Genomic DNA, 19100 nt, shown 5'->3' on the forward strand with positions numbered 1-19100 from the left:
ATGTTGGCACAAGGGTTATCATTCCAACTATTTTGCCCACTAGCATCCTGCGCACTTAGACTCCAGACAGAGGGGTGGCGGCAATACTGCAGAAAACTGATGTGACTGAATTTAAGGAGGTAGAAGAAGAATAGGAAGCAAATACCCGGAAATCAGTCTGAAGGTCTTCTGTTATGAGTTTAGGTAATACGGCTGTGGATAAGAACTTGACGTGAAAATGGGCGTTAAAATAGAGATGTTCAGAGTAAGTAAAAGTTAAAAGAAACTAACCAAAAAAATGTCAGTCTGAACTTTTACGTTTTAAAATTAAGACACGTTTTTCTTTGTCAGTTTACGATGCAGGTAGATGATGTTTACAGTATTGTGTTTACCTTCTTCTGATCATTTTTTCTTGCCCAGATGATGCTCTATTTATCTTTTCCCGTGACCATGTTTTGGATCTCAAACCAGGCGGAGTACTTCGAGGAGTATATCGTTAAGAGAAAGGTCAGCCATTTTCCTTGTGTGTTGTTTTAATGTTGCATACCAATCCGTCTGAAATTATTCTATTGATTCATGCTTCTATTTTTTATAATTATATTTCTTTTCATATTTTAATCCTTTTATAATTCCCAGAGGGAAATCTTTCCACCGGACGAAGAATCACGGGTGAGATGCACAGGACTGATGTTTATAAATTTTTTTACTTAGTAAAGTCAAGAAAACAAGATTTTTTTTTACACTAGATTTTGTTTTTAGAGTAACAATCGAAGAAAAAGAATTGATTTTAACTTATAAACAATACACAATTAAGCACTTATTACCTGTTCTGTCACGTTTTTTAGTTCATCTTCACTTTTAGCTGATTTTCTTTTTTCAAATAAAGAGCGATATTCTGTTCAGATTTTGTCTATATGAACTTCTGAATACCACAATAATTCTGTCATCATTTGTGTAACATTTCTTGTTTTTTTCCAGCGGAAAGAGTTGGAAAACTTTAAAGAGCGGATGCGTGTTCGAAGGGAGCAACAGATATTAAAAAAAATGTCTGAAAACTGAAGTAAAAACAAATTTCTGGCAATATTTGCTTGAGGAAAAGAGATTGCTTTAATCTGGCATGAGACAACAGGAAGACCTGCAAGACTAATGCGATCTGAAGGTGTGCCTGGCAGTTTTCAAGGATTTGCCTGATGTTAAATTTAATAATGACATGTTTTTTATACAATATTTATTTTTGTTGCAATTGCTTTTTCTTCTTTGGGTATTTGTGATACTATGTTACACATAGTTTTCTGGAACTGCATATTTTTATGTGTGATGCAGATTAAACATATACTCTGAATGTATTTTACCAACTTTGTTGTTTTATTTTTGCCTGGTTTGATCAAGAATAATTTTAAAAAGAAGGAAAAACAAACATACCTTGTAGGAGGATTTATTATTAAATCAGTTAACATTCCAGAAGTGCCGTAGTTTTCTGCATAACTTTTTCAAGTTGCAGTTCACTAAAAGACTGCAGCGTATGTTTGTTTTTTTTTTATTTATGGCTACAATGTTATTATCCAAAGATTTAGGAACCTTTCCAGAGATGCTTGTACTCCTTTATAATCCAAATGTGCATATTCAGTTCCTTTTATTGTCTTGTGAATTTGGTTTAAAAAGATATAACTTAAGGATTGAAAAAAATCTAATTAATCAAGTCAATAGGTGTAAACCACTATGTACCATATATTGCCAAATGATGAGATCAGCAAAGTTAGCATAAATCAGTATTTAAAACAGTCTGGGATTGTTTGAGCTATTATTGTCACTAGGATGATTGTTTGAGAACTCCCTTTCTATTTTTGTTTGTTTTGCTCAGCAGACAGGAAACTGTTTTAAAACTCATATACATCACAACTAAACTTGTCACCCAGCAATATTATTACTTGATCATTGATGTGTTGCACTCTTCCTGGTTACAACTTGTTTTAAGAGGTACTTTAAGGAGCTTTTGAGTTTTGGCATGCTTAGAAATGACACCATGAGCCAACTTACAGTAGCTCAATAAGCTCTCCAGGATGAATACTCTGGAGAGAATTGCGATTCCTTTTCCAGACACTCTTACATTTTGGATGTGCTCCTACAGTTATAAACAGCTGAAGATCTTATGGTGAAAAGGTGTTGACATGTGTTTCCCAAAGCCTATTGGATGATTGCCTTTGACACATTTGGCAGAGAGAAGTATCCAGAAATATATCTCTCAGTTTGTAAACTTATTTTGCGCATGTGTTCTATTTTTTTTTTTTTTTGCTGTCATTCATTTTGAACATGAGATTTACTTGCATGATGTTTTGATAATATAAAATGCGGATCACCATTAAACATATTTTCTAGCTTTCTTTTTGTTTTTATTTTTTATTTTTATATGTTTTCCTTTATTTATTAGAAACTGACATTTGTTACTTGCCCATGAAACAGTCTGATTTTGTTGCACCGTCATATTGTAATAATAGTAACCGACTTTAGGTGGCAATGTTGAGCTTTCTATAAGTAAGGCCATTGAACATGAGGAAGTGACTGACTTTAAAGTACACTCCCGTCAAGATGGCACCGAGTGGACTGAAAGCGGTAGTTGGAGACAGTAAGTATAATATCGGTCATAACTTATGAAGCTTTAGCTTTTTTTAAAAGTTGGTACAGGTATTTTAGGTCGTTTGTTGTTGTCTTGTAGCATATTCAAGACTTCCATAATAGAACTGTGTTTATATTGTCAGTATACCAGACGCCTCTTCCTGTTTTACTCCAATTAAAACCCTTCTGCTAAGGAATTAAATAATATTAAGATATGGGTAAAAGGCACTATTGTGCGTCATGTGGTTAACAGCTTTTTTGTTAGAAATCTACGTCTGTTTCTGTTGATATTCTTGAAAAATAAAAACTGCGACAGCAGAAGTTTTAAGCTAGCACCTGCTAGCTTATGTAAAAGGAAGTTCGCCAACTTTGAAATGAATTTAAACATAAGATACATTTTAGGCGTCAACCTAGTACATGCTAACAAGATCACACATTTTTAATCAGTTTTATGCCAATCTTAAGTTAACAGCAAAGACACTCATTTCACTAATGTTGGCAGTTGGAAATGTGTTTATGTTCTTCAATAATCCCAATTTACGATGCACTAGAAAGCTTAAATTATACAGGATGATTATATTCTATAAGCAGAAATGTTTATGCACTAAATTCTGCTAATTGTATAAGTAATTTAAAACCAATATTTGTTTTGAAGTTATATATATTTTTTAAAGTAGCTGAAATTTAACTTAGAAATTTTGCTTCTTTAATTTCTAATTTACATTAGTGATCAAAAATGTTGACGAACACACAGTTTCCACCCCTTCCTAAGATAAAAACAAAAACTTAATTCAGTGGTAGAGATTAAAACTGGGCTCTGAGACGAGCCTCTCTCTCTTTGATTTGTAGATAAAAAAAAACACTTGCTGATAGCTGTGTGCAATGTTTCACAGTTTCCTGCATGGCGAATTGTATTATTATTATGATAATAAAGAGTTATTTTTTTCAGTAATGGTCATTGAAGATAACTGTTTTATTTAGTAACATGTTCTCACTGACCATATTATTTACATTAGCAATTTAACTTAATGCTAATTAAGTTAAATTATTATTTAATACAAGTTCTTAATACAAATAATAACTTGTAATATACAAATATTATTTGTATTAATACAAATAATAAGTTGTATTATTTATCACTAAAAGGAAATTCTTAGTGATACACAATATCATGATACTTGCCATGATAAGTATCAGGACAAATCCTCCAATTCACCCTTCCATGCATCAAAAAGCACTTTCCAAAATTGAGTTACAACAGAGAAACTCACTAGGGGGGGAAAGTGTTATCACAGACATAATATTTTCAATATTTAACTTTATTTACTTGTTTAGGTTGATGCTAAAATCTTTGGTACTTTATGGATTTTTTTTTGTCAGTTCTTTGATGTTGGATTAAATTTATATAATGTATATCTTTTTAACAGATATCTTTTTCTTCTGCAGAAATCCTCACTGGGGTCATCAAGAGCGTAAAGAAAGAAGGCGAATGGAAGGTAATAAGAATTCAGGGATTTTATAAAAAAATTTCATTATTTTCACGCCTGTTTTGTGATACTGACCTATTCTATGTCCATCCATAGGTTTTAATTGTGGATCACATGACCATGAGAATTCTTTCCTCATGCTGCAAGATGTCCGACATTTTGGCTGAGGGTGTGACTAGTACGTGTGCATTATGGTGCTATCTTAATGCTTGCTAACCATGGCACAAACCAACTGGCCAGGGCATCTAATCGATTCACAGAGTTTTCGGAATCACTATTGAATTAGAAAAAAAAAATTGCAATGCACTGATGACTCCCTGTCTGCTTTTCAGTTGTGGAAGACATCAACAAACGCAGGGAGCCAATTGCAAGTTTGGAGGCCATCTATTTGATTACACCAGTGGAGAAGGTTACTTTTTTTTATTGAAGTTTATCTTAGGATCTATTTGGTACAGTTCATAAAATTACTTAAGTCTTGCTCAAAAATCTTTAAAATATTCAAATTTTTTTCCCCAACTGCAGTCAGTTCGTGCCCTAATCAATGATTTTAAAGATGCAGCATTTACTTACAAGGCAGCACACATCTTCTTCACTGACAGTAAGATGCAAGCATTTCTAAATACTGGACACGTATTATTCTGAGATGTATTACAGTAATACCTGATGTAACAATAAATGTGGAGTTTTCAAAGAACCTCTTTTGTTAACACTTCCTGTTTCTCATAGCCTGTCCTGACAATCTCTTTGCTGATATTGGGAAATCCAGAGTTGCCAAGTTTGCCAAGACTTTAAAAGAGATCAATGTTGCATTCCTGCCCTATGAGTCTCAGGTCAGCACTTAAAAAAAAAAAATAATAATAATTATCGTATCATTTTTTTTAAATTTTATTTTGTTACCGATGTATCTAATTCCTGTTGATTTACAGCATGTTTAAGTTTCTTTGAAAAGTCATTTTCTTTTATTTCTTAAATGCTGTCCTGTTCCTCTTAGTGTTTGTGTTTGGTGTTAGACAGGAAGCATATTTTCTGTTTCTTTTTATGTTTTTAAAGCTTACAATAAAGTTAATTATTAAAAAAAAACTTTTAAAGATGATTGTATTTTCAAACATGGATGATAAATAGCCATGCTTATTAATTGACCGGCAATATAATGCAGATTAGTTCTGCAAATAATTTTTTTATGTAAATGGTTTACTTGACAATTTAATGAAAACAAATTTACATAAAGATAAATCTGTTTTAATCCCTGCAGGTATTCTCCTTGGATGATCCAACTTCTTTGTCCTCATTCTACAACAACGAGAAAAGCAGTGACAGAAACAAAATGATGGAAAATGTTGCAGAACAGATTGCAACACTGTGTGACACACTTAACGAGTATCCTGCAATCCGATACCGCAAGTATGAAAAACATGCCGCACAAAATTTAAAAATTAGTTTGCCGCTTAATTTGCTTGCTGATTGAAGGTGTGTGATAATTTGCTTCTTCAGGGGACCGGAAGAAAACGCTAAACTGGCTGAAGAGATCTACCAGCGCCTTAATGCTCACAAAGCAGACAACCCAAAAATGGGGGAGGTTAGGAAATGTATTCAGCAGTTTTCCATCTTCAGCACTTGACTTTACTTTTTTTTCTGTTTTTTGTTTTCTGTTTGTTTGGGGGGTTTTATACAAGCTTCGCTGAACCTTTTCCCTTTTACTCTTCTATTCTCTGTCTTTCTTAGCTCAAATTTCCTTTCTTTCAGGATGGGTCTTAACAGGCATGTATTACTGCTATCTTTTCTCTTTTTGCCTCTACGTATAAAGTGAATTTGATAAGCATGTCATCTAAGCATCTGGTTTGCTTTCATTGATGTCAGAACTTGCATGTTTGCTTAAATATTGACTCATGTTGAGCTGCAAAAAAAAAAAATTGAAAGCATGACTTGTTTGTTTATTGTTGTCTTTTAAATAAAAGGGTCCAGATAAGGGACGATCCCAACTGCTGATTGTTGATCGTGGGTTTGATCCCATCTCGCCTGTTCTGCATGAGCTGACCTTCCAAGCAATGGCTTATGACTTGCTAGATATCAAACAAGACATCTATACGTATGTCAGCATTTTACTTTTTTCCCCTAATATGCGTCAGTCACTTGCAAGTTACCCAAGAAAAATTGTGCGTAAATTATTTTGACATGATGCTTTACTGTTCAGTTACCAGTCAACCGGCATTGGGAATTCAAAAGCGAGAGAAGTGCTACTGGATGAAGATGATGAGCTCTGGGTTCAGCTCAGGCACATGCACATCGCAGATGTAACAAAGTGGGTTTCTTATTTTGATACGTTAATCCCATTGTGTGACATTTCCATGTGTTCTGGTCACCTGGTTTTGCTATTTTGAAATTTTAGTATTGGGATATTAGATAAAATAGAAATTGAGTAAATTATTAATCTGCACTGCATACTGCTACTTTACATAATAATAATTGCAGCAGCTAAAGACAGTAAAAATTTAGCTAAACATTAAATTACAGTTTGGTGTTTAAGGCTTTAGGATATTTGTGTTAATGAAAAAATATTAAAGCATGATTACACATGAAAATTTTGACTACGTCTTAACCCATTATTGCAGGAAAGTGACGGAACTACTTCGCACCTTTTGCGAAAGCAAGAGAATGTCTACTGATAATGTAAGTGCATGTTGCTTGCTTGTTTATTACAAATTTATATTGGAGAAAGTTGTACATAAGAAATCGGTAATTATATAATCAGAAGTTTTTTTTATATTTGCCACTTTTTCTGTATTTCAGGCCAATATTAAAGACCTTTCTCAGATGTTAAAGAAGATGCCACAGTATCAGAAGGAGCTCGGCATGGTGAGAAGTTTTAAGTTTTTTTTAGTATCCTTATAAAGTTATGAGAATTTTTAGCTTTTAAATCATCAAAATGAAGAATGCTGATCATAGTTTGTGCTTTTTTTCCTTCATCTTCAGGCATGACAAGCTCATTTAACAAACCGATTCTTTGCTTTCTTATATTTTTATGTTGATCAGTTGCGAATATAATGGCAGTTGATCAAGTGTTGGCATTTCTTAAACACTGCTTTGTTGAGCTATTTCAGGATGCTTTTCTGTCATGGTAAAATTAAATGTTGCTTGGGTCATAAAATATATTCTACATTTCTTTAAGCAAGTTATTTTGTACCCCATTTCTTTCACAGTACTCGACTCATTTGCACCTAGCAGAAGCCTGCATGACCAAATTCAAGTCGTCTCTTGATAAACTCTGTGAAGTGGAGCAGGTCAGTGTGGAGTATGTCTTCAGCATTATTGCAGCTATTTTTGCTGCTGTTTTTATTTTCAATGTAAACACAAATGTTATTGGAATTAGTTCTAAAAGTTAATCTCAGTCTGAATCTGACAGTAACAGAGAGAATTACACTATTCTGTGCAATATTTGACTTCAGCTTGTCACCTTTTCCTATTTTCTTTTCACTTTAGCTTTTCTGGATGTGCTCAAATGCAATTGGTACTGGCCGGTGATGTTTAATAGTAAATTATGATCTGAGTATTGCATAAGAAGTGTGGGAGCAGCAATATACATCCATATGTCTACAGAAATGGAATAAGCTGTTGCATAATAACTGAGCTGATAGGAATTTAGTACACATGTATTACATTGTGCTATATTCATTCATTAGCCAGTTGGAGCACTCAGGGAAGCCACAGTCCACACAAGTGTTGAGCCACATTGTGTTTTGTTTTGTGCCAGACATTCCTCCAGAGGGGATGTGCCCTGCAACATTTGGTTCTATGCCAGATGAATCTCAAGCACACAGGAAATTAAGATCAAGGCATGCTTGTGGTATTATGGGATACAAGTGTTAATGGGTGCTTTTTGTACAAGCAAATCACTCATCTGCACTAATGGATTGTCAGCATCTCTGAAAGCTGCCTCTTTAATCCTGTGGGCATGTTTTGGCTCTAAGATGGCCTGTGTGGTCCAAACACCAATAGTCATTTCAGCTGTCATTTGTTTAAAGTGTTGGGCGACCATAAATAAATGTCTAATGCAATGTCGCTGATCATTATTTGATACATTATGTGCACATTATAATGCAAGGGTGTAGGCATTTGTTCTAACTTCAAGCTAGATGGACTTGAATGCTTATTGGAGTTAAGCATGACAGAAGATGTGTATCTACATCAAGATGTGCTTAAGTATTAGGCAGCTTCATTTCTTTAGGCAGAATGGGACAAAAAAGAGATTTGGCTAAAATGACCAAAGGTTTCTGAGGGATACAGTACTCTTAGAATTGCTAAGATATTTGAGGCTTGATCACAGGACCATCAAACGTCTTGTTGCAAACAGTCAACAGGATCACAAGAAACGTATTGAGGGGAGAAAAAAAAAAAAAAACTCACTTTGACTTTTTTAAACATTCATGCCTTCTTTCAACAAAAAAGATTGCAAAAATATTTTTTTTTCTGCGGGTACTTTGTTGTAATTGATGTCAAAATTAACATTTAATGTTTGCACTGTAGGCATTATGAACTGTGTATGAATGAAATGATCTACTGCTGGGATTGTGACAGTCCTTGCATTGTTAAAAAGATGGAATAAAGTAGAGGAGCAGGCTCTTATGTCAGCAGCTGCTTTGTCTGTTCACTGTCAGCTGACCTGAGTTGATGATTCATTTTTTTTCAGTTGCGGTCAGTAGCTAACTAAGACTTGTCTTCCCCAGGACCTGGTAATGGGAGAAAACGCAGAGGGGGAAGCTCTAAAAGATGCCATGAAGAGCATTGTTCCTGTGCTGCTCGACAATGATATTGGGGCTTATGACAAAATCCGCATCATTCTGCTGTACATTTTCCACAAGAAAAAAGGTATGTCATATTATGTTTTGAATGAGCATTATTTAACTCTTCATGTGCTAACTTTTGTCTGCTATATATTTTTACCTTGGGGAAAAAAATATAGCACATAAAATGTTGGAAAAAGTTTTAACCATATTCTCACCTGAGTCAATATCTTTAGGCATTGGGCAGGAGAACCTTACCAAGCTCATCCAGCATGCCAACATAACGCAGGAAGACAGCAAAATTATCTACAACATACAAAACATTGGCTGTAACATTATAACTGGGGTAAATTTCCTAATGTAATTGAGCTGTTATGTTCAAGTTTTCCAACTACTGTTAATAATATTGTACTCCCTCTTTATTTGTAAACATGGGTTATTTTCTGCCAGGGCCGCAACACTGGCAACACGCTGCCAGAGCGCAAGCAACGAAAAGAGAGTACCTACCAACTCTCTAGATGGGCACCCACCATCAAGGACATCATGGAGGTATTAATGATGAAGTGCAATTTTAGATTTTGTCAACCTAAATTGATTTCTGCGCTTGACACACTCTGTGCTTCTGTTTTTGCAGAATGCTATAGAAGACAAACTGGATAAGAAACAGTGGCCCTTCATCTCTAATCCAGCACCAATCAACACGACTCAGACTGCGGTCAGGTAGATCCATACACAAACATTTTAAAGTATACATGACAGAATTTGCCTGGGCATACCAAAAAATGACTGACATGTTTTAAATTAAAGCATATATCAGGTAATGTCCAATAAAAGCTTTTATCCCTGTAACTAAATTGGAGCCAAGCTTTTGACAGATTAAGTTGAAGTTAAAAAGCCAAAAATAGGTCAGCTTTACTTTGAATGCACTGCAATCCCCCAGGGAATTCCCATCATGATGAGGCTTCCTCTGCAAACGATCGTCTGTATTTTGTTATAATCTGTCTAATGCACAATGTTTTCCTGCTTCCTTTTAAGCAAAGTGCAGCATTAAATATAAGTAACTCCATATTATAGTGGCTGTGCAAACCAGACAAGATGGGTTGAATGTTTGACTGGAGAACCATTATGAAAAAGATTATCATAATGCAGACATAATCATTATGCAACGTGTTTAAGCCCAACAGAAAAAACAATGAAAAATATGGGTAGCATTTTATTTAACAGGGTGTGCATAAGACTGACACGACACTGTCATAAACATGAAGGAGTCTTTATGAATGTCTGTGGCCGTTATGAAAGTGTCATTTGGTAAATAATGACACTTTTAATGCAAAGTTGCTCTAAAAGTTGCATTTAAAGTTCATTTAAAAGTGCCAACTTTGCATTAAAGTGTCAGTACTTACAAAACAATGCTTATGCACATCCTGTCAAAGTGTTACCAAAATATGACTACTACTTATATTTTGGAAATGGTTACTTGTTGCCAGATGAGTAGATTTTTCTCTCTCCCTCTTTCTTACAGCAGTGCACGTTTTGGAAACTGGCACAAAAATAAGTCTCCAACAGAATATCGCTGTGGTCCTCGCTTGATTGTTTTTGTGGTTGGAGGGGTGTCACACTCAGAGATGCGTTCTGCTTATGAAGTCACTCGAAGCACTGATGGAAAATGGGAAGTGCTTATTGGTGAGAGATGTTTTTAGTTTTTCAGTTGTAATTCTCAAAGCTCTTTCTGCAATAAAGTTCCCAGTTTTTTCTAATTATCAATGTTTACATTTTGTGTCTTGACAGGATCCTCTCACATCTTGACTCCAACCACCTTCCTTAATGACTTGAAGGGTCTGGAATAAATTTCCAATTTATATCTTAGTCCCTAAGTAGGTAAAAGCACAAGGAATAAAGGAAAAGTTTTTCATTTGACTGGTTTCTGGTATGCTGTTTTTTTAATGTATTAACTTAATTTGAATATGAAGATAACCTATAGATGTAACTGTGGAAGGAAATGGCCTATTCTATAATTCACTCTTATTTTATTGTGGATGTAGTTTTGCCTGGATTAGATGCTTATGTTCTAGTGACTAGATATGTAATATTTATATAGATGCATGTATTTTGATTAACCTATTACCAACCAAAAATCCTGTTTGATTTGCCAAGATGGTTACTTGTATATCACATGATGCAATTAGTGAAATTGTGACTTACTGAGATGACAGTTAAAGTAAAAGATTGAAGGCTGCTAGGGTTTTTTTTCATATGTAGGTAATTGTATCTTAGAATCTCAACTGCTGTAATGAAATATTTTTGAAGTATTGCACGACTAAATTAATATATTGCTGGGTGTTTTCTGTCTCTATTCAATAAAAATAAAACCTTCAGATGTTTGTTTTTCCTTTAGTTCCTGGACATTTAAGATGATCTGAAGTTAGCCAAAATCTTTTGAGTAATATTTTCAGTTTTTGACCATGTGAGTAAAAGTAATATAATTTCAATATTTAATAGCCTGTTCAATACTTTCTGTTTTCCTAACACATTCATGTTCTATTTACATCTGCTTGCAATTTGGGAAATAAAACCTGCAAAAATGGACAGAAGGACAAAAGGTATTTTGTACACTTCACATCAGTTTTATTGGTCTGACAGGCCAGTATCATAATACTGATTTTAATTGCTTCGACTGGAGCAAACATCGAGTTTAAGTAAAGTGGTGGGTCAAAATGAAGAATGTGTACATCGCTCATGAAAAGAGATCATCCTTCTCTATGGTCAGGATTATGTTTTTATCCAGGCTTATAAATGGTGATATTAAGAAGGGAGGGCTAGCTTGTCTCTTAATGACTGGTTAATACTCAGGACTCAGAACCACTTTACTGTGTCATTTTCAGCAAGCATTTAGAGGAGCATCGGTTGGAATCTTTTTTGAATAGCAGTTTATGTTATACATATAGTTTATTGCAATCACATTTTTTTCCTCCTTTTAATTTTTACAAGATGACATCTGCTGGAGTCGAGTTAAAATCGGAAGCTGCTGATACTGAGGTAAGACATCTGTGGCAATACAAGTATAATTTACTTGTGTGTTAGCGATAGGTTTTTTTATTGGACTCTTTCTGCAAAATTCTTGCTTAAGTTTTTAGTTCAAACCTTTTTTATTTTGATTATGTTGCCACTTAATGTTTGTCTTCGACTTAATCTTTGGAGCTGGACTGACTAATAACTGGGAGAATAACTTTTAAATCCTTGTTAGTTTTTGAATTGACTAATATATTTTCTCCTGGCTTTTCCCAAAGAATTAACCATTTTTATACGCTTCCAACGAAGAACATTTTATTTACAGCTCTCATCATTCGTTTAACTACCAGGACATAGACTAGAACATATAAAGAGTTGAATACGTGGACCTGCTTTGGTTTTGAGTTGAATTACTGACTACTACTGACTTACTCTTTTCAAAAATTGTTTCTTGCTTTTCTAGGCATCAGACAGTAAAAATGACCTTGGTGCAAACCCTTTGATCTCTGTGACACAGAGTAGTGCAGATGTCGACAGAAAGCGTCTAGTGGCACCTGTAAATCAGTTACAAGTTCCTTCTCAGCGTCAACGCTCCAATTCTTTAAGGGTCTGTTCTAATAAATTATTAAATTTCCACTATTCTTCTTTAATGTTGCATAATTGAATGTTCATATTGACATTTTCCCCCCAATCTTTTCACATAAATAAAAAAGGAAGAATCACCTGAAGAACAGCAAAGGTTTCTCAGTATGATCGCTCATGGCCAGCGCGGACGTATAGAAGACCAGCGCTGCGTTTTGAGTCCTAGCGCAGGTACTCCCTGTCTACCCAAACATTCAATCCTTTCTCAAATACATGAAACAATACTGAAAAAGAACAAAGCCTTTCAATATTAATTTTAATACAGTTTTATATATATATATATATATATATATATAGACAGTGTTTAGAAAAACTGTTTCTGTTTAATTTTATCATCAGATCGGGATTTTTTTTTAAACCTTTTGACACAAGCTCAAAGTGGAAGGCTGGATGACCAGCGAGTATCACTTTCATCATTACCAGTATCACAGAATGAAAATGGTGACAATAAAGGAGACTCAAGCTGCTTGTTTCAGATGGTCTCAAAAGTCCAGGTTAGTTACTTTTTGCTTTCTGTTTTTTTTTTTTTAAGGAAAATCTATGTTTTTATTGTGGCTATGAAACCTAAAATTCTGTCAAATTGTTTAAAAAATAATTCCTGCTGTAACTTCAGGGTTCCAGGATGGATGACCAAAGGTGTTGCCTGCCTCAGCATCAAAGCCCACAGGCCCTTATTTATGAAAATAATACAAAATTATCACCTGCTTTGGGTCCAGAGCGCTCAGCCTCCTTTAGCACAAACTCACATGTAAATCCAAAGACTAAAGAGAAACAGCGAAGTGCGTTAAATGTTAATCCTCAAGGATTGCCCAGTTCCAAACTCACTCTAAGCACAATGCCACAAGGTCAGAGCCAGAATTCTTCTTTGACTTAATAACCCTTTTTGATCAGATATGTTGATGTAATCGAGTACATGTTTAATGTTAAAATCTGGGTTTCATTTTTTCTTTACTAGATGATGAAAAACTCTTCAGTTTGGTCGCAAACTCCCAGGCAAGACGACTCGATGACCAGCGTATGTTTCTTCCATCATTACCAGGAATACAGAACGGAGGCACCACATCAACAGTAACTCCTGCTGAAATGGATGCAAGATATTTATGCTATTTAGTTTCAAGAGTCCAGGTTGGCGACACATGTTTGATCAATTGAAGTTATGTGTTTCACATATATTTGCCTTTTTACTGGCAAATAATATGCATTATAGTCTAGATTTAACATTTATTTTTAAATATATTTTCCTATTATAGGGCTCAAGGATGGATGAACAAAGATGCTCAGCACCCCAAATCCTAAAAAATTTGAACACCCCTTCAACTGAGTGCAAAAACCTAATAAATGATGCATCTGATAAACCTCCTGAGAGTTCAGCTATCTTTAATGCTCCTCAACACTGGCAGGTGAGAGACCTTTTTGCAAAATATATTGCTTATAGTTTTAGCAATAGATCCGTATTTTGTTCTGAAGCAATGACAAAACAGAACAGGTCTCTGATCTGTTGACATCAACAGGTCAGGGGTCAGATAAGAGGCCTATGCTTTTTCTTGTCTTTTCCTAATATAGGATTTATCTGCAGCTGAGCAGGAGCAATTTTTTGATATGATAAGACATTCTCAAAGTGCGCGAATGGAAGACCAACGATGCTATTTACAACCTTGCCGCAGTACAGCTACCACTCCAGTGCACAATGGCGGCCCTTTGAATAATGGGCTCATGGGTAAGAAAAACACACAGGACAAAATATTTCAAATCTAATTATATCTTTGAGATGTCAGAAATAACTTAAATGTTCTCAATAGGGTCAAAACCTATTGCATTCGTCAACAGTAAGAACCCCAGTCAGGCATTGTTACAAGATCAACATTCTCCAGGGACAAGTCGAATATCTGAAGCAAAGAAAAATGTAAGAAATCCAAATACTGGTTTCCCAGTATGATGCAAGTTGGGTATAAATTATTGGATAGGTAAACTAAAAAATGGCAAAGGTTGCTAAATGAAATTTATGATTTCTTTGTTTTTGTTTCACAAAATTTAACAGCTCAGCTTTATAGCTATACATTACGAGTTTATACAGTTTTCTTTGTATATAAAAATAATGTATTTCATCAATTGTTTTATGTCAAGAAGCATATTGACCCATTATTTTAAAAACTGTATTTGTTAGTATTTAGCAGTGTCTATAAACTAATGTTTTAATGGTACAGTATATGACTAGAATTTTGTGGAATTTATTCCTTCCCTAGGCATCACCACCATATATTATTGTGAATGAAGGAACACCTGCTACATCAAGGAAGTCCTTTCGCAGGAGTTCCTCTCAGCCCCAAATTTTTGATGCAGAATCAAGCTCTACTTTGGCCTTACCCAAGTCTGCTTCATTTACTCCTGAGACTGAATTCAGGATGGATCAAAACTCTCAGGCACAGGTAGAAACAAAACTGGAGATACAACTTAATTTTAATTTTTCTAGAAATATAGATAGACATTTATCAGAGTCATATGAACTGGTCAAAATCCCTATGGAATTTCTGATCTACTCCCATCTACAGGAATACAGTTCTGAATATTTTCAATGATGTACATTCACATGCGGAGTCCTTGAAGGGATGCAGCAAATGAATTTATGGCAGAATTAATTTCAGCTATTATTTTTGTGTTGACGTTTTTGCTTTCTCCAATAGATGACATTGAAAGTATCATTGAGTGTAACACCACAGCCAGTAAGTGCCACCACAAACTATGAATGTTTTGACTTTGCACAAATAAAAAAAAAAAATCCTGAGGCACTTCTTTGTCTTCTTGTCTGTTTCAGGGAATAAAGAATGACTATCAAGTACCAGAAGTCTTTCTTACTCTTGGTGCTCCAGGAGACAACGTTGTGATTCCTCTTAGTCCAGTATTTGGAAGACCACTATCTTTGGACTTAAACCTAGTCCCCAAAAAAGATGCTAAATCTAGGCATAACTCTCCAAGAATGGCAAGTCCAAGGAAAGCACATTCACGGCCATCATCTCCCTACCGGGAAGAAGAGCGTCCTATAACTGCAGGCCCAAATCAGAAGGAGAAACTTTTGACCTGTTCTGTCAGTCCAAATAAAGAATGCTTCTTTATGAAAAAGAACATACACTCTGCCCAGATGCACAAAGGGACAGATCTAGGAAGAGAGAAATGTCAAGGTGTTCATAAAAAAGGAAGAGAGAGAGTAGAGCAAGGAAAGGGAGTTGGAAAGAAAGATAATAATAAATAAGTCTGATTGTACACTATCTGTACATAAAAATAATGGTTAAATATAAAATGTCAGAAAAAAGTTACACTTTGAATGTAGTTGTTTTTTTTTTTCAAGGTTTTGTTGGCTCCACTGCCCTTTATTTGAAAGCAGGTCAACAGAAAAGAGGGTAATGAGAGGGACGACATGCAGCAAATGTTGCCTGTCCAGGAATTGAACTACCACCACGAGGACTAAGGCCTCCATACGTGGGTCATGCTTTGCCCCTGCGCCACCACAGCGTTTTTGTTTGCTTTGTCTTTAAATGGTCAAATAATGTACAAGCCTCTGTTAAATTATTTATTTTAGGGGTGCTGTGGCGGTGCAGCGGCTAAGCACAACACACATAAAGGGGCCCAAGTTCTCAGCATGGCTGTTGCAGGTTCAATTCCTGGCCTGGTGACCCTTACCACATGTCTTCCCCCCTCTCTCATTACCCACCTTCCTGTCAAATAAAGGCTGCTAGAACCATTAAAACCTTTTTATTTATTTTTTTTAATATTGATTTTATGAGATGTTTGTAATTAAAAACTTATATAAAGTATATAAGTCTATATGTATGTGTTTGTTGTAGCTTGTCTTTTGAGTTGTAGCGTAGAAATCATTGTTTTTCTGCCATGTTTTCACTGTAAACAAGTACATTTTCCTTTTTTGTATATTAAAGGAATAAAAACGGTTGTGACATGTTGAAAGTTAAATGACTAAATCAAATAAAATAAATTAAAACTTGTGAAAAATAAACTTGGTACATATTTGTTGTTTGAAATAAATGCGAAATTTGCCACAGCCAGTAGTGCAAAAGAAGTGACCCGTGATTATATTTCAGTGAAAATGAGAATATTTTTAGCGAGTTTTACTTGCATTATAATTTTGATGGATCAAGTTTTGAATGTATTGATCTGTACTTGCATAGCGCTTTATCAAGTTCAGACGTTCACAAAGCGCTTAGTAACTACATTTATTCGTTGACCCATTAAAGCACAAGCCTGAGGAAATATTCGGAAAATTCCAAGGGCACCTGATCGAAAGGGGGTCCCCACAAAAAAGGAAAAACGTTTATATAAGACTTTTTTTTTTTTTTTTTTTTTTTTTTTTTACATGTTTGTTATTACAGGCCGGATAATTTTTACAGTAAACCAAACAATTTTTGGTAGTAAAAATTAAATGATACCACTCTCAAACCAAGAAGCAAACATTCATATTTACTGAACCACCCCCTGCATCTGCATGAAATGGTTTGTTCCTGCTTAGCGCTCTTGACGCTAACGGTATTCAGCAACAGACGACAATAACGATTGTGACCAAGAAAAGTCAGGTTTTTGAAAAAGAAAAGAGGAAAAAGGAGAAGACTGAAAAGAAAGGGTGCTAATTTGTAACCCACCTTTTCTCCATGACAGGTTGGTAGACTGTAGTGAGTGATTATCAACCTTATAGCTTAGTTAGCTAAAAGGTAACTAAGTTTTTAGCTAACTAAGCTAAAAGCTTAAGCCCCTTTCGTGCTGCAAGGCCCGCCACGGACCTTGCAGTGTGAAAGGGGCTTTAGTTACCTGTTAGCCTATATTTCACCACCATTTAATCAGTGAAGGAAAAATATTTACCAATATATTCATATACTTAACTTGTCCCTGTAACTTTTACCAATTTAACAGATGAGTCAGTCAGCTGCAGACCTAACATCACATACCAGCATAACTCCTCCCCCCTGTCCCGTTGAAAAAGGTGAGCAACACTGTGTTCAATGGCATGCTAGTTGGCATCATTCCAGGGAGTCTATGGGGATTCTCTGTCTCTTTGCTCTTTTTACAATTACAGATCAAAACTGAAATATTTGTTGCTGACAGAAATTCAAAGAATCTTTGTAAAATGAAAATATAAATCCACCACCTGTCTGGAATGGAGGCTGAGCGGTTTGAACAGCTAGTATCCTATGTGAACTTTACAGATAATTCACAGATGCTGCCACTTTTCCTCCTAACTTATTTATTCTTGTTCTTTTTAAATGAAATTAACCAAATTTAACTATGTAGCATTTTCTGAGAAGTCTGTGTTACTGTATGTGGTGAGGGGGCAAAGTTTCTTAGAGTTTCCAACAGCTCAAAATAGTTGATTTTGTCCAACCTTTGCATATAACTCCATGGCATAGGTTTCACATTATATATTTATATGGTAATGGTTGGCGGAAGTGGAGGGGGCCTATTGACAAAAGTGTGAAAATAGATATGTTGTAATGTTTAAGGATCTGAGTTTTTTTTTTATTTGAATTACACTAGGTCATTTTATTTATATAGCACATTTTCAGCAACAAGGAAATTCAAAGTGCTTGATCACTCATTAAGCTGAATGATCTCAATGTTGAATGTTTTTTTAATGTCTTTTGCTTTTTAACAAGAATAGCAAGTTTATTCACTCTGGAGAACATAGTCCTGCGAAAATCTTGCATCTTCAGAGATGTAAGATTTTCACTTGTAGTTTGCTAGTTGTTACCTGTTCATTGTTAAAAGTTCACATATGTCAGATGGCCATTGTTGCATGTGTTTTAAGGTATTTTATTTAGTGGCTTAGAAAAAAGTTAGCCAAGACATAATTTTTCAAAAGTGAAAAAATTTCTATTAATATATCTTCAGCACACTTATTAGAATGTAAAAATCTAATCTGACAATGCATTTATTCAATAGAAAATAGGGGTACAATTCATGTTCTTTCCTGTTATCTCAGTGACAAATCGTCCATTGTTTTAGGCCTCCACGGTTTTCTGAGTGGAGTTTTCCAGCATTGGTTTTCTTTGCATACTTTCTTTTCCACTCTATCCAAAAACATCCACATTAGGGTTAAGTAGAGACTCCATTAACCTTAAATGTGAAAGTGTATATTGATAGATTTGTGTCTTGTGTGATACTATTTTGATCTGTCACCTGATGACAGTTGCTATGGGCGCACCCGCCCCATGACTGACAGGACAAAGCAGGTTTGGAAAACGGATGACTGGATTTAGAGTGTTTCATTAGCACACTGTCACCTAAATGTCTCAATCATAAGTCTGTCTGGCTTAATCCTCTTCAGTGAGGATAAATTGCTAATTTAATATACCATTATCCAGGTTGAGATTTTAGGGGACCATTCAAATGTCACAGCTATACAGTTGCAGTGGATGTAAATCTTTCAGCTGTCTGAAATAAAATAGGCCTGCAAATCATTCCGCACAAGTTGAGGAAGGATAATGTATCATCTTGGAATGGAGAGGAAGAACAGTTGCCTTCTAGGTTGGGCTGACACCCAAAATAAGAGTTGTGCCAGTACACAAGATTTTTAAGATGCTGTTAAGTTAAG

The 19100-nt window shown here is 35.1% G+C and overlaps 3 protein-coding genes across 4 annotated transcripts; all 3 read left to right on the forward strand.

The window, feature by feature from the left end:
• Positions 1–89: 89 nt before the first annotated feature.
• pet100 (PET100 cytochrome c oxidase chaperone) lies at positions 90–1325 on the forward strand. The gene is made up of 4 exons (XM_014983368.2): positions 90–244; positions 400–486; positions 616–648; positions 958–1325. The coding sequence occupies exons 1-4, from the start codon at positions 218–220 to the stop codon at positions 1036–1038; spliced, it is 228 nt and encodes a 75-aa protein (XP_014838854.1). The 5' UTR covers positions 90–217; the 3' UTR covers positions 1039–1325.
• Positions 1326–1475: 150 nt separating this feature from the next.
• On the forward strand, positions 1476–11232 carry stxbp2 (syntaxin binding protein 2). 2 transcript variants are annotated; one of them, XM_014983366.2, is made up of 19 exons: positions 1476–2602; positions 4039–4088; positions 4176–4257; positions 4412–4488; positions 4602–4677; positions 4806–4909; positions 5332–5480; positions 5571–5655; positions 6035–6165; positions 6271–6378; positions 6689–6746; positions 6867–6932; positions 7277–7357; positions 8801–8942; positions 9094–9203; positions 9308–9406; positions 9492–9577; positions 10380–10540; positions 10646–11232. In XM_014983366.2, exons 1-19 carry the CDS (start codon positions 2566–2568, stop codon positions 10702–10704), a joined length of 1761 nt encoding a protein of 586 aa, XP_014838852.2. In that variant the 5' UTR covers positions 1476–2565; the 3' UTR covers positions 10705–11232. The 2 variants fall into 2 exon arrangements, with proteins under 2 accessions (XP_014838852.2, XP_014838853.2); XM_014983367.2 differs by having other exon boundaries at positions 10383–10540.
• Positions 11233–11383: 151 nt separating this feature from the next.
• On the forward strand, positions 11384–16493 carry LOC106915640 (uncharacterized). Its single transcript, XM_088007614.1, has 12 exons — positions 11384–11893; positions 12330–12473; positions 12580–12679; positions 12848–13002; positions 13122–13353; positions 13464–13633; positions 13759–13908; positions 14072–14225; positions 14308–14438; positions 14752–14934; positions 15190–15228; positions 15321–16493. The coding sequence occupies exons 1-12, from the start codon at positions 11846–11848 to the stop codon at positions 15753–15755; spliced, it is 1941 nt and encodes a 646-aa protein (XP_087863740.1). The 5' UTR covers positions 11384–11845; the 3' UTR covers positions 15756–16493.
• Positions 16494–19100: the final 2607 nt, after the last annotated feature.

The sequence above is a fragment of the Poecilia mexicana genome, unplaced genomic scaffold (genome assembly GCF_051168715.1).
Source record: "Poecilia mexicana isolate PSO_F unplaced genomic scaffold, ASM5116871v1 scaffold_8, whole genome shotgun sequence".
NCBI classification, from domain to species: Eukaryota; Metazoa; Chordata; class Actinopteri; order Cyprinodontiformes; family Poeciliidae; genus Poecilia; species Poecilia mexicana.

What these genes read in the sequence shown, in the direction of transcription:
- pet100 (XM_014983368.2), top strand. Translation starts at nt 218, where the DNA reads ATGGGCGTTAAAATAGAGATGTTCAGA. An exon ending in TTAAAATAGAGATGTTCAGA is followed by an intron (nt 245 to 399) that starts GTAAGTAAAAGT and finishes TTTCTTGCCCAG; the next exon opens with ATGATGCTCTATTTATCTTT. An exon ending in CACCGGACGAAGAATCACGG is followed by an intron (nt 649 to 957) that starts GTGAGATGCACA and finishes GTTTTTTTCCAG; the next exon opens with CGGAAAGAGTTGGAAAACTT.
- stxbp2 (XM_014983366.2), top strand. Translation starts at nt 2,566, where the DNA reads ATGGCACCGAGTGGACTGAAAGCGGTAGTTGGAGACA. An exon ending in GAAAGCGGTAGTTGGAGACA is followed by an intron (nt 2,603 to 4,038) that starts GTAAGTATAATA and finishes TTTCTTCTGCAG; the next exon opens with AAATCCTCACTGGGGTCATC. An exon ending in TCCTGCCCTATGAGTCTCAG is followed by an intron (nt 4,910 to 5,331) that starts GTCAGCACTTAA and finishes TAATCCCTGCAG; the next exon opens with GTATTCTCCTTGGATGATCC.
- LOC106915640 (XM_088007614.1), top strand. Translation starts at nt 11,846, where the DNA reads ATGACATCTGCTGGAGTCGAGTTAAAATCGGAAGCTGCTGATACTGAG. An exon ending in CGTTTTGAGTCCTAGCGCAG is followed by an intron (nt 12,680 to 12,847) that starts GTACTCCCTGTC and finishes TTTTATCATCAG; the next exon opens with ATCGGGATTTTTTTTTAAAC. An exon ending in AGATGGTCTCAAAAGTCCAG is followed by an intron (nt 13,003 to 13,121) that starts GTTAGTTACTTT and finishes CTGTAACTTCAG; the next exon opens with GGTTCCAGGATGGATGACCA.